General features: G+C 35.4%; 1 protein-coding gene across 1 annotated transcript; it reads left to right on the plus strand.

The window, feature by feature from the left end:
• The first annotated feature begins 6,429 nt into the window (after positions 1–6,429).
• On the plus strand, positions 6,430–13,221 carry LOC149534746 (ubiquitin-conjugating enzyme E2 28-like). Its single transcript, XM_089804393.1, has 5 exons — positions 6,430–6,580; positions 6,669–6,774; positions 11,008–11,135; positions 12,474–12,578; positions 12,704–13,221. The coding sequence occupies exons 2-5, from the start codon at positions 6,705–6,707 to the stop codon at positions 12,845–12,847; spliced, it is 447 nt and encodes a 148-aa protein (XP_089660519.1). The 5' UTR covers positions 6,430–6,580; positions 6,669–6,704; the 3' UTR covers positions 12,848–13,221.
• The last annotated feature ends 357 nt before the right edge of the window (positions 13,222–13,578 follow it).

Consider the following 13,578-nt stretch of genomic DNA (forward strand, 5'->3'; position numbering starts at 1 on the left):
AATCTTCTTCAGATCGTTCTGATCTCTTCTAGATTCTGTCGAATCTCAAATTTCTTCTGTATCTCATGATGTACTGCTTCAATCATATTTTTGGTGTGTCATCTTTCGATTTCGCTCCCAAGGGGGCAGGATGATTACATCATTAAATACTTATTGCTCGGGGCATCTAGTTCCCATCTTATGTCTTAGTCACTTGGGGCATTTTGTTCCCTTCTATCTGGCATCTTTGCCATCTATCTTATCTTTTCATCAATTGATCAACCTTATAACAACTCTTCTTAGAGTTCGATAGACAGGTATTGGGATAGTCTAAACCTCGACTCCTGAGGATCAAGCCTCGTTCTAGGGATGATTCTATGACTCATGATGGGACCTTATTATCTTTTATCAATCTTAGGTATCTAGGTGTTCTATCTAGATCCCTAAAGGTTAAGCTTCGTTCTGGAGATAGTCTTCTAAATGCTATTATTCTCAGGTATCTAGGTGTTCTATCTGGATCCTTGAAAGTTAAGCTCCATTCTAGAGATAATCTTCTAAATGCTATCAATTTTAGGTATCTAGATGTTCTGTCTGGATCCTTAAAGATTACGCTTCGTTCTGAAGATAGTCTTTTAAATGCTATCAATCTTAGGTATCTACGTGCTCTACTTGGATTCCTTAGGATTAAGCTCTATTCTAGAGATAGTCCTTAAAAGCTTATCAATTGGTCTCTGTGTCATCAACTTTGGAACGAATCTCATCTTTGCATCATGCTTTCTGATTTTCTTTGAATTGAACGTGTTGCTCGCACATTCATTCAAAGAGGGGCAAAATGTAATACCTCAAAATTGGTTCATTGCCATGATACCAATTCTAGTCTATTTTTTAACCAATCCTAAAGACCTATTCTAATAGGCAATTCTCATTCTGCTATTCGCTACTTGACTTAATTGTTAGATGCAGAAAACCCTAATCTGCATTCATCATATTTCTTATTTAATTCCTATAGTATGTACTCATATTAGTCGCATTAAACCTACTTGATTTAATTATTAAGTATTTATACTTTAATTAAATTAAATTATATCCTAAGGCTAATGTACTATGGAATTAAATTTATTTAATTTAATAAATACGCCTATCTTGATTAATTAAATGTAATTATTTAATTAAATGGGAAAGGTATTTCTAATTAATTAAAATGAAATTATTTAATTAAATGGAGTACTTACTTCTAATTAATTAAACAAAGTTATTTAATTAAATGGGAAGCCATTCCTAATTAATTAAATGAAGTTATTTAATTAAATAAGAAAAGTGTAATTAATTAAAGATTATTTAATTAAATAGAAAAAGTAATTATGAGAGTATATCTCATTTTATTAAATTAAATATCTCAACAAAATCTCTCTTCAGTTCAAAAAGGGAAATTTCCAGTTCACTATTGATCAAAAATGAGTTAAATCAGTTAACTCCTTTTTCTACTCAAATTAAATTATTTAACTCCTTATTTTACTCAAATTAAATCTGTTAACTCCCTTTAATTTGGGAATCTCCCTTTATGACTGAACCTCATCTTCAATCCTGACTATTGATCCGAATTGATCTCAACCGTTGAAGGATTTCAGGAAAGTCTATTTAAGAGACCCTCATCTCTTCATTTTGGAGGATGAATTTGGAGAATTTGCATCGAATTGCTACTGGAATTCATACTCACATTTTCTCATTTTTTACATACATCTTGCATTCTTAGTTTAGATTCATCTAGTTTAATAATGCATACATTTTTAGCTTAAATGTCTTTTATTTCTTAGATAAATTGCTTGTACTTCATCTAGATTACTTGCACATTCATATAGCTTAAATTGCATTCAAATCCTTCATTCTTACAAGGTTTGGTTGTCTACACCTTGATTATGAGGATATTAACAGGCAAAATTCCTTTAGGTAGAAGGCAACAGGTCACTTTGCAGGCTAATTTTCGGATGAACAATCCAATGTTCATTCTAGGATGAATCCACATACAATGACCGTGTTGAAGTGTGTATGTTAGCAGAGGCCACATATTCATGCATACACTACTCTACCTTCATGCCATGACTTCCTTCCTGCCATCACATGCCTGTTTGTGGAGTCTCACACTGAAGATGTGGGAGACATTATTGATGATATTTGTCTTCTCTTTCAGGTGAATAATTCATTCATTGCTGCAGTGACAGATTCATGTACTTCAGCACAACAGGGTACATTTGGTCTTCCAGTTCCAGTCTCAGTTGATGACTTCTTGACTAACACTTAGGTTTGTTCGTGGAGTCACACACAACAAATTTGAAGGACGTCTTTGATGATCTACCACTTCTGTTTGCTAAGGACGATCCTTCTACAATTGTTGTGAGGGCCCACTCTAACCCTCATGTCCATTCTCTACATGATTGGTCTTTACAGGCTAATGTGATTGTGGATCCTTATGTACAACAATTGCAGGAGGTCTCTTTATCAGTTGAGAAGAGTATTGGTTCTTCGTGACAGGTTCTACATGGATCCTTGCTCGATGTGCACATGTTCTTTTCAGTAGTCTTGGAGGGAGCAACCATCTGCATCGACATAGGGACAAATGAACAGGTTTTAGAAATACCTTACATCATAAAGATTCCTTCTCCATACAAGGGACACATCTCCTTTGTACCCTTACCTTTGTTTCTTCCAAAGGGGAGGAACATCATCTAATGATCATGGATCAACTTCTTCATTGGAGCATTTCTCACTGGTCGACACACTACCTTTAAGGGTGGGGGGACTACCTCATCTCCTTCTTCTCCTTTTTGGGGGGGACTTTTTCCTCTTAAGGGGTTTTGTCCTTTTCATTTTTCTCTTTTGTATATGCTCGATGTATGTCATAATGGAGGGGTTTTGATTACTCCATCCATCCATGCATCCTATTTTCATCTCTCTTTTTGGGGGAGGGTTTTTCCCATGAGGTTTTTCCCTCTTTCTCCACTTTATGAGAGATTGAATTTCATTATGTACATGGGTACCTAACATGGCCTAGTGGCTGGGATCCATCATGCATTTTCATCCTAGTTTTTGTAAGCTTAAGGGCATTCCCCTAAGTCACACTTAAGGGGGGGGTGTTGGTGTAAATACATATTTACTATTTACACTTACTTAAGTTTACTTAGGTCAATGCATTATTTTATTATTTTATTTTGTGAGACACTTAGGAGTTTGCACACCTTTATGAGTTGTCACGTTGACAACACAAAAGTATGCAACTCTATTTTAGCACATGGTGTCTATAACACAAGAGTTTGCATCATTCACTGAGTTGTCATGTAGACAACAAAGTTATTCACACTCCCTTTTTAGCACATGTTGTCTACAACATAAATTTGTGTGCTACACCATTGTAGGCTTATCCTCTCATCGTCGCACTTACTTTTGTGCTTAATGGAGGATAACCCATATCTGGTGGACATGTGCCTAGTTGTATGACTTATCATGATGCTGATTCTTAGGCATTCTAGATGCATCTTAGAGGTCTTTATATACAGGCACTCCTAGTGTACTTTTATGCATATATTGAATTGAATACATTGTTATTTTGATCATAGTCCTTTTTGGTCTACAGTTGTGCTTGTGTTTGAGTTCTTAGTTCTTGGGTGAATTTTGCCCTAAGGAAAATTCTTACATATTCTAATAACCTTCACCTTCTTTCTACCTAGAAGAATGGTCTAGTCCTATGTATTGAATGATTTATTAAAACAATTTCTGGTAATGATGATTGTAAAATTCTTCTCAAGCATTGCATTTCCTCTAGTTATTTAGTTCACATACTAGACTTGAAAGGGGATTTCCTTGCATACACTTTTGATTATGGGGGAAGCAATTCAAATCTAACATTTTTGTTGGCAAAAGTATATGACATGCTTAGGAAGCTCTTAAACCATGTCTTTGTTGGCGAAGCCAAATTTTGCGATGACATCTCTTTTAAATAACATTATATTTGGTGGTCCCTACTAATTTAATCACAGGGACTTCCATTTGCCAATGTTCATGTTATTTATGCTCTGTGTATTCATAAAGGTGACATTCACACTCTGAGAGATCTCTTTTCTCGTGCTACTACAATTCTTTGCACTTGGGGAGATGTATAGGTCATGTTTCATCTTTCTCCACCGGATCGACAAACTTTCAACCTAGTGGTCTCAATATTGCATCTAAATATGCTACACAAGCTTTACACGGTGAAAACATTGTCAGTGGTTTTTGTGTACTTCATTTCATAATTACAAGATCAAGATGGGATACCATTGGTTGGTTCCCCACATGCCTATGGGTCCCACCCAAAACTAACGATGACATTTGTATTCTTCCCACTTCACTTGGCGACATAAGTTTTCCAAGTTCTAGTCTGTCATTGTAGAGCCCAAGGTGACTCACTTCACTTGATGTATTCTTTTCCAATGTCTGTTTGATGCAACACCCAAGTATCTACACACAATAATAAATTGTACTGAATGAAATCAGATTAAAAATAAATATAGATGAAATAAACATATTTCAAAACTCACATATTTTCCATTCAACAACCATCCTTCTACAAAGTTCAGTAGTTTCGTAAATAACTAAAAATCCTCTAAACTAGAAAAAAAATAGAAAATTGCCCTTTTCAACAGATTTTCACAAATCTTGAAATTTGGCATTTTAGGTAACCTTAAAAAATAACTCCTAGAAAGCTAAAAATTAAACTAGACTTTCCTTAAACTACAACAACTAATACTACCAACTAATCTTCAAAATTTGGAAACACCCATTCAAAGATATTGCAATAAACAAAACTTTTAAAAAAGCACAAAAAATACAGAAAGTGAGTTTTAGGGGTCTAAACAGATTATCTAGCACTTGAAAAATAACTCTTTCTAGCCATAATAGAGTAGAGTTGAATTACCAAACCACCTAACTCCTCCCAACGAAGCCACCCTAAAAATTTGAGCAAAAAGCCACATCTAAGTCAAAAGTTATGACCCCCAAAAGTTGATGCATCATTGTCGTAGACTCTTGACTTTGCATTTGGGGGGTGTTGGATCCTTAGTTCCCTTTTTGTGGGTAACCCAAGACTTTCATTCATATCTTTAGGTATAGCATAAGAGCACAACAATACTGGGTGTGAATTTTTGACTTCTTTTGGCCATTCAGGCCTAAACCTTTCTCCTAGCATATGATCTTGTTGAGAGATTCACCTAGACTTCCCTTCAAATTTTTATAGATATGACATGCATTTAGGATGGCGACCCTCTCCATCGATCTTTGGAAAGATGGAAATGGAGTGTTATTTACTCACAACTATCTTTGACTAAATATTTCAATGCATGCTAAAGTGTGTATTCACAATAATGTTTTGATGCAAATTCAAGTGCAAGCTAATAAGGTGACCCTTGAAGTGGTCCACTTGCAAGAGTTGCTTCAACATTGGGGAAACACCCCTTCTAAGGTTACCATTGTTCCACTAAATGTTTCTATTTCTGGTGATAGATCTCCATCCCATGGGCATTATTGTAGCCGTACTTCCTCACACACCACAGTCGCAGGCCCGCGTTGACCTTATAAAAGGGAAAGAGATTTCAGTTCGCTAGCTTCACCACCCCATGGTGGTTTTGCCCCTACTTGGTCGACTAATAATGTGGCTCTTTCTGCTCGAAGTGGCTTTGATTTGCCAGATACTAGCAGAGATTCTGGTTGGTTTGTTTCCTCCAAGTGGCTATCGCAACTGGCTTTGGCCATTTCTCCCACAAGGAAAGATAATGAAGAAGATGACGAAGATAAATTGTCCCTCTTAGACCCTCCTCCATACCCTATTGAAGATAATGTAGGCATCGGTTTAACTGCTTAATGCAATTAGTTGTGGTTTCTAGCCTAGGGCCATGTTTTTCAATTGATGTTAGCTTTTTGAGCTTTGTCATTTACCTCTCGCAAGATAATTTTATATTCAAAACCTTTTTTTGAGAATAGTGTAGTTTTAATTATACGAAATAAAAATGATTTATTCATATAAAAAAGATTTAAAAAATTAATATTTATTATATTTAAGGTCACAAATGTTAAGTCACATTAGAAATATTAAAAAAAATTATTATAACTTAATGGAAAAATATAAAATATTATAAACTTAATGGAAAAATATAGAATATTATAAACTTTATATGGAAAAATTATTGTAAAAAACAAAAGTAGAAAGTGAGGCGTCCACATCAGGCGATTGAAAGGTGAAAAAGGAAGACGAAAATGTAGCGTTGATATGAAGCAAAAGGGGAGATAAAATGGTGGGGTAATGTGAGGTCGCAGGCAGCAGGGCGGCGGGCCCATGTGGAAGCTCCACGCATGACGCGCCAAACCCTTCCCATCACTGGTAATTTGGTGGGTATTAAAATGCTTCGATTTTAACAACTTCCTATTAAAACAAACGAAAGGGATAGCGTATGTAATTGCAGAAAGGGGTTTGAATCCTTCCTTCTTCTTTCCTCTCCCTCTCGCCTGCCAATCGTATTCGTATTTCTTCCGGCCGCTCTTCCTACGCCTGCGTCCTCGCCGTCTCACACGCAACGTAGGCCTGATGATGCCCTTTTCTCTTTCCCCTTCTTTTACTTGCCCTCCGGCTTCTTTCTAATCATTGTGAGGATTTTTTTGCACAGAATCTCCCCGTTGGTACTGTTGGTGAAGGAGAATTCATGGCTTCTAAGCGGATTCTCAAGGAATTGAAGGATCTCCAGAAGGATCCACCTACTTCGTGCAGCGCTGGTAGGTTCTCGATCTGAACTTTTTATTTGGGAAATAGTTTATGGGGTCAATGGAAAATGTATGCCTTGGGAGGGGTAATAATGAATTTGTAGGTTTTGGGGTTTTATGATGTTTCAGCTTTTAGATCTGACAAATACAATCTCTTAGTTGTTGTACGTCTTTATTTCACACGCATCCGGCGATATCTTGTGTTTTGTTGGCGTGGATGCGCGTCTGCAGCAAGCTCTATGGATGTTTTTGTGTAGTTAGCTGGGGGTGGGTCTGATTAAGGTTATAGCTATATCATGGTTAGGGTCCATTCCCTAATATTTGGAGTGACTCTTCAGCTTCCATTCGAAACAAATTTTCTCCATAGCGTTGACAATTTCTTTCCCAGAGAGGAATGATAGGTGTACACCGCATCTCTTATAAATCTAACACAATAGTCTCTAATGTGTGACTAGATTTACTACTTATTAACTATTTTATATTTTTATTAATATTTTTAGTTTTTATTTAATGCGCCTTCTGTAATGTAATCTGATATATTATAATTAGGCAATTCTTAGTGAATAGGCAGTGTTCATTAAGTATAGCAGTTTCTTCTTTTTCTTTTCGAGTTATCTCTACGAAAATGTAGCTAGCTATAATACTATATTTTAGAGTTCTCAATGAAGCCAGATACCTTTACGACATTTGAGACATTTCTTTTGAATGCAGATACCTTTACGACATTTGAGACATATCTTTTGAATGCTTTTAAAGAAATTTCTTCCCATTTGTCGTGTATCATGCAAATTTTGTGATAGGATGTTTGAACGGTACGACAAAGTTCAGGAGTAAACTGAACTGTGCCAACCAGTTCGCCTACACTTGGTGTCCGTGGACCATCACTATACGTGGAAACCCAATATGGGTGAAAATTATGACAAATAAATGCTTTTTTATATAAATTTGATCTTTTACAATATTTTGTAGGCTCCAACCTACTAGAGGCTACAACCCCTATTTTTATGAGCACTGACTCACTGGAAGCTCCAACTCCTACACTTTGCAGGCTCTGACCCACTGGAAGCACCAACTCCCTCTGCTTGTTTTAATGAGCACTAATCCACTGCACAAATTGTTCTGCCACCCTGACAATATTGCTTGCTTCAACTGACGATGGCCACTTAAATCACCCCTTTTAATCTCTTTTATATTTGCTCCCTTTATAATTTATATCTGTGTATACTTCTCTACCTAAATATGTAGATGTCTTTTATATTTGCATTAAACATATCTCTTCCTGAAACTACAACAAGTGAATCCACAAAGAGTAAGCTAAAGGGATATGAATGCAGTTGCAGCCTCGGTTGAGAATTGTTACTGATGTTGCACATTGCCAAATGTACTAGCTTTTCATGGATCTACTGTATCCAGCAATTGCCTTAATATATAGTTGATTTTGTTACTCTGCCTTTTTGTTGTTGCTTGACTTATCTATCTAGACGTTATATAGATATATGTTTAACAAAAAATGTACTGGTGACTGAAATAGATAGTCCGACCAAGCCAAAAAATTTGGTTTAATGTGATTTGACCAAGCATCTATAATCTTTTTATACCTGATTTCTATAGTACTAGGTTCTGGCTTCTGTGTGGCCAAGGCCTTTTGGTGGCTATATATTATGAAATTTGTTGTTTTCTCTGCATCATGAAGTCTAACCTCACAAATTACAATTTGAAACTCAAGACTTGTGATTGCATGATGAGTGCTCTCTCATCTTTTCTAGATCTAAAAAGGCCTCAGAAACCCTTGAAACTTTACTCTCTTTAAACTGGATGGATAGAAATCCTCTCGGTACTGCTTTTTCTCTTGATGGGCACCACTTTTTCATTGTGGCATGCATGCCTTTCACAAATTCATATTTAGACATGTAACGATAGTTGCCTTTTGCAAGATTTTTGCCTGTTTTTGAGCTATTGTTCACTACAACTGCAACCAGTTGCTTTTTCTTTGCAATTTTTGCAATTTCAATTGCGCATCCTGCAGATTCTTTTTAAATTCAGTCAAGTTCAATTTTGTCAATATGGAGCCACGGGTGCCTTAGGCTAGGTTTGCAACATGAAAATCAGAACTCACTTTTTGATCTTCCAGCTCTGGGTTGGCAATTTGAGGTTGCAACTTTCTTATAAATTACTGCTTCTAATCATCTTTTGCTGATGCCATTTCCTTTGACCAACATGGAAGCTAGGAAGAGTTGAAATTTCCTTTTGTTGTTGGTTAATTTGTGTCCATTTTCTTGCTCTAATTCTGCTGCATTTCTCAATAATTCCGCATCATCTTTGTTCACAAAATGTAGTCCTTGCTCTTGTGGCCTTATTTTAAAAGACAAAACCCATTACAATTGAGCGAAGATCATTGGATCCAATTCAGCAATGAATCCAACATTAAAAAGTAAGAGTTTTGTTAACCTTAAGTCTTAGGTTGCTGTTGGATTGATTTGAGGGTGTTTGTTCTGTCAGTTGAATTCTAATTAACAGTAGCTGATTTTTAAGCCTGGACCTGCTGGCTAATTAATTATTTTGATCTGTTAACTTTTATAGTAACTTCTTGTGGGAATTGGGATGACTTTAATTACAAGCAGGGCGTTTATATAAATGTTTTGTTGAATTTTTTTCTACAATGCCTTGTCCTTCATGCTTGTGAGAGCTCACAAATTGGTTCCAATTAGTGCCGTCTTTGTCTGACTGACAATTATTGTAGTGTAAAGTGTGAACTGTTTTTATTGTTATCCTTAATAAAGTGGGAATTGGGATGACTTTAATTACAAGCAGGGTGTATATATAAATCTTTTGTTGAATTTTTTCTACAATGCCTTGTCCTTCATGTTTGTGAGAGCTCACAAATTGGTTCCAATTAGTGCTGTCTTTGTCTGACTGACAATTTTCGTAGTGTAAAGTGGTGAACTGTTTTTATTGTTATCCTTAATAAAGGTTATTGGAAAATATAGGTTAGGTTGATATGTAAATACTTCAATTTATATTTTGATACTGACATTTATAGAGAAATGGAGATGTTCTCCACTTGTCTTTAGTTTTTCTCTATATGCATCTCGCTTTTGTGTTTCCTGCAGGAGTGTTGACAATTTATGTACTGTTATTTCTTCATTAATGATTGTCAATGAAGCTGGTTTTGATGCCTGTCTACAACCTACAAACTGGTGAAATTACCAATTCAATCAAGTACACCTCATCAACTGAGGACTAACATCTCACAAAGTGATTAGCTTGAGTTGGATGCAAATCTTATCTTTGTACATAAATGTGATGTAGCTTATTTCCTTTATATTGTCATAGTTTACATATTTCAATTTGTTGTGACTGGCAGTAGTATTACAAATTTAGCTATTTGCAATCACCTGTGTTAGCGATGATATTCATTGACTAATTTTGTGAATGTGCTGTGCACTTAATCCATAATTATAGTTTTTTCAAGTTGTAGAAAGCTTTGTCTTTGTAATAAAATGCTCCCACTTTTTCTTTAGAAAAGATTTTGGTTGCAGCTTAAAACCTATGTATCCTTTTTGGTATGGATCCTGGTTTTGGTTTGAGGGGTAAATCAGTTCATTCTCTTGATTCACTTTTTGGCTTTGAAAACCTTTTTTTATTATTATCATTCTAAAAATTGCTGGTAATGAATCTGACCCTGTATCTATAAAAATGTCAGGTTGCTTCCTAAAAGTTGAACTCACGATGAAAATAATGCAAAACTTAATTTAATGAAAGATACTTGAAAAGTGGAGCTTGTTATTTTCGCTTTATATCAATTGGATGACTTTTCATTGACCATGTTGCTTTACAAGTTTTTCTGTCATTTTTTTCATGGGGAATTTGTTTATTTTGTGTTTGTTTTGGCTAATGCTCTGCTGCATCCCTTCATAATCATCGGTTCTAGAAATTTGGAAAACTCATTTTCTAGTTGAGGTTGAAATTATATGACGAGAATAAAGAAAACATAAAATCATATGAAATGTATGTTTGAAATGGATATGTCTTTAAGATAATAATATTGACAACTATGAATAGGTAGTCATTCCTTGTATGTAGTACCTCTATGACCATGTTTGCATTGGGGGGAGCATGTTTGGCTGTGTGTGATGTTTACCATAAATTGATTCCAAAGTAATAGTTTTAATGATTGCGGAATTAGTAAAATGTTGATATTTGCTAGTTTCATTTGCACAATTAATAAGTTCCATGTATCTCCAGGTCCAGTAGCAGATGACATGTTTCATTGGCAAGCCACTATAATGGGTCCTCCTGAAAGTCCGTATTCAGGAGGTGTATTTCTTGTCACAATCCACTTTCCTCCTGATTATCCATTCAAGCCTCCAAAGGTATAATGAATTAAGTCTGTTATGTGCTTACTTATTGTCAATAGATATATCAAATTCGAGTCTGTATTTAAGAAACATTTAAATCCTTGGTGGTAAGGAGTCACAAGATATTGTCAGGATTAAATAAGTTTCCTTATAATGCTACCATCATTGGATATTCACATCACTCTTACAACTGAACATGTCTTAGGCATGATTTAGATACCATATTTATGCTATGTGCAGAAAATGAATATGGACAGTTCTATGAACCACTTATTATATTTTAGTTCATGGAGGGTGGCCATTGGAAGGCATGGTATATACATTTTGATTGATAAATAATGTTGTGGTGGATTAGCTCAATTAATGGCATCATGATGCATATATCATTGGATTTTATATTAGAAGAATGGCATCATGATGTATATATCAGTGGATTTTATATTAGAAGATGTTGTAGCAGATACAAATTAATACCCAGAATTGACAGTCTTCTGAAAGGCAGAAACGTCTGGAACCTTTCACTTGCTTTTTGAAGCTTTCTTCCAAGGTAAGTTGCCTGGAGAAATGTTGAAAAAGCATAAGTGGCGTGCTGCCTCTGGTAGAGTTTGACAACTGAGGCTTCTGTATACGGAGTAATACACGCATTGGCTGAGTCACAAGATATTGTCAGGATTAAATAAGTTTCCTTATAATGCTACCATCATTGGATATTCACATCACTCTTACAACTGAACATGTCATAGGCATGATTTAGATACCATATTTATGCTATGTGCAGAAAATGAATATGGACAGTTCTATGAACCACTTATTATATTTTAGTTCACGGAGGGTGGCTATTGGAAGGCATGGTATATACATTTTGATTGATAAATAATGTTGTGGTGGATTAGCTCAATTAATGGCATCGTGATGTATATATCATTGGATTTTATATTAGAAGAATGGCATCATGATGTATATATCATTGGATTTTATATTAGAAGATGTTGTAGCAGATACAAATTAATACCCAGAATTGACAGTCTTCTGAAAGGCAGAAACGTCTGGAACCTTTCACTTGCTTTTTGAAGCTTACTTCCAAGGTAAGTTGCCTGGAGTAATGTTGAAAAAGCATAAGTGGCGTGCTGCCTCTGGCAGTTTGACAACTGAGGCTCCTGTATACGGAGTAATACACGCATTGGCTGAGTGGAAATATAGTTATAGAAAAATGGCGTGTGGATTGATTTATAGGGGATGTCTGGATTGATTAATGTGTTAGATTATTGCTAATAGTAATAATCATAGCAGGGTGTTTCTATGCAGGCACGATCCTGTTGTAACTGTTGTTTGGTACTGTTTCTTACAATGCAGGTTGCATTTAGGACTAAGGTTTTCCATCCAAACATAAATAGCAATGGGAGTATCTGCCTTGATATCTTGAAGGAACAGTGGAGTCCTGCATTGACAATTTCCAAGGTTGTAAATTTATTATATCCTTCTGAAGTCTCTATTTTTATCCTCTATGCTTTAGTAATTGCCATATATTAGCTTGAGATCAGTGTGGATATCAGTGTACTTATATAATTTTCTGTTTTTTGCAGGTGTTGCTTTCAATCTGCTCTTTGCTGACTGATCCAAACCCAGATGATCCTCTAGTACCAGAGATTGCTCATATGTACAAGACTGATAGGTCCAAATATGAGACAACTGCAAGGAGTTGGACTCAGAAGTATGCAATGAATTAATTGTTGCAAAATAATTTGAAGAAATACAACTTGTGTCACAAGTTGACATTTCTGTGAAGTCTGACTTACTGCTTGTAAGGAATGATTGCTTGAGATAAAATGCTTTATTTCAAACGTAGTTTGAATTGTATGATTCTGTTTTATGTTAATGTCATTATTATTTTTCAAGTGCAACTATGTAAATTTGTGAAGACCCAGCTTAGACTTGTCATTGTAGCTGTTATCATCAGCTGTTTTTGTTTCGTAATCATAAATATGCATGCCTATTTGAACGGACATGCATCCTAAGTTGTACGCCTTAGCTTCTGTCCCAGTGTATATATTATAAAATTACATAATATTTAATACTAAGGTAGGGTATGTCCTTCAAGCAAGCTATGCCTGTGGCCAAATGTGGTTTATTGATTTTACTGATATGAAACCATGGTGGAAAATGTCAGAAGCTCTAGGAAACAAATGGTGAGTGTTTTCATAATGTCATACATATACAAGCACACTTTTTGATGGCATCATTTATCTTAACATTTGTATTGTTCATTTACACTTTTATATTGTATTTTTTGTGTATGATATCTAGCAATAGAGGGGAATTCCGAAGGTGATTTGGCTCAAGTCTTTCTTTGCTGCTTATTGATCTATATTTGATCTCCAAACCACGTTCTTGTTCATTCATAGTTTTTCATGATGAATGAACACATTTTTAGTTCAGGGGTGTTCTTGCAATTGCTTGT

This window comes from Cupressus sempervirens, chromosome 10 (assembly GCF_028749045.1).
Source record: "Cupressus sempervirens isolate cs-2001-9-10 chromosome 10, ASM2874904v1, whole genome shotgun sequence".
Lineage (NCBI taxonomy): Eukaryota > Viridiplantae > Streptophyta > Pinopsida > Cupressales > Cupressaceae > Cupressus > Cupressus sempervirens.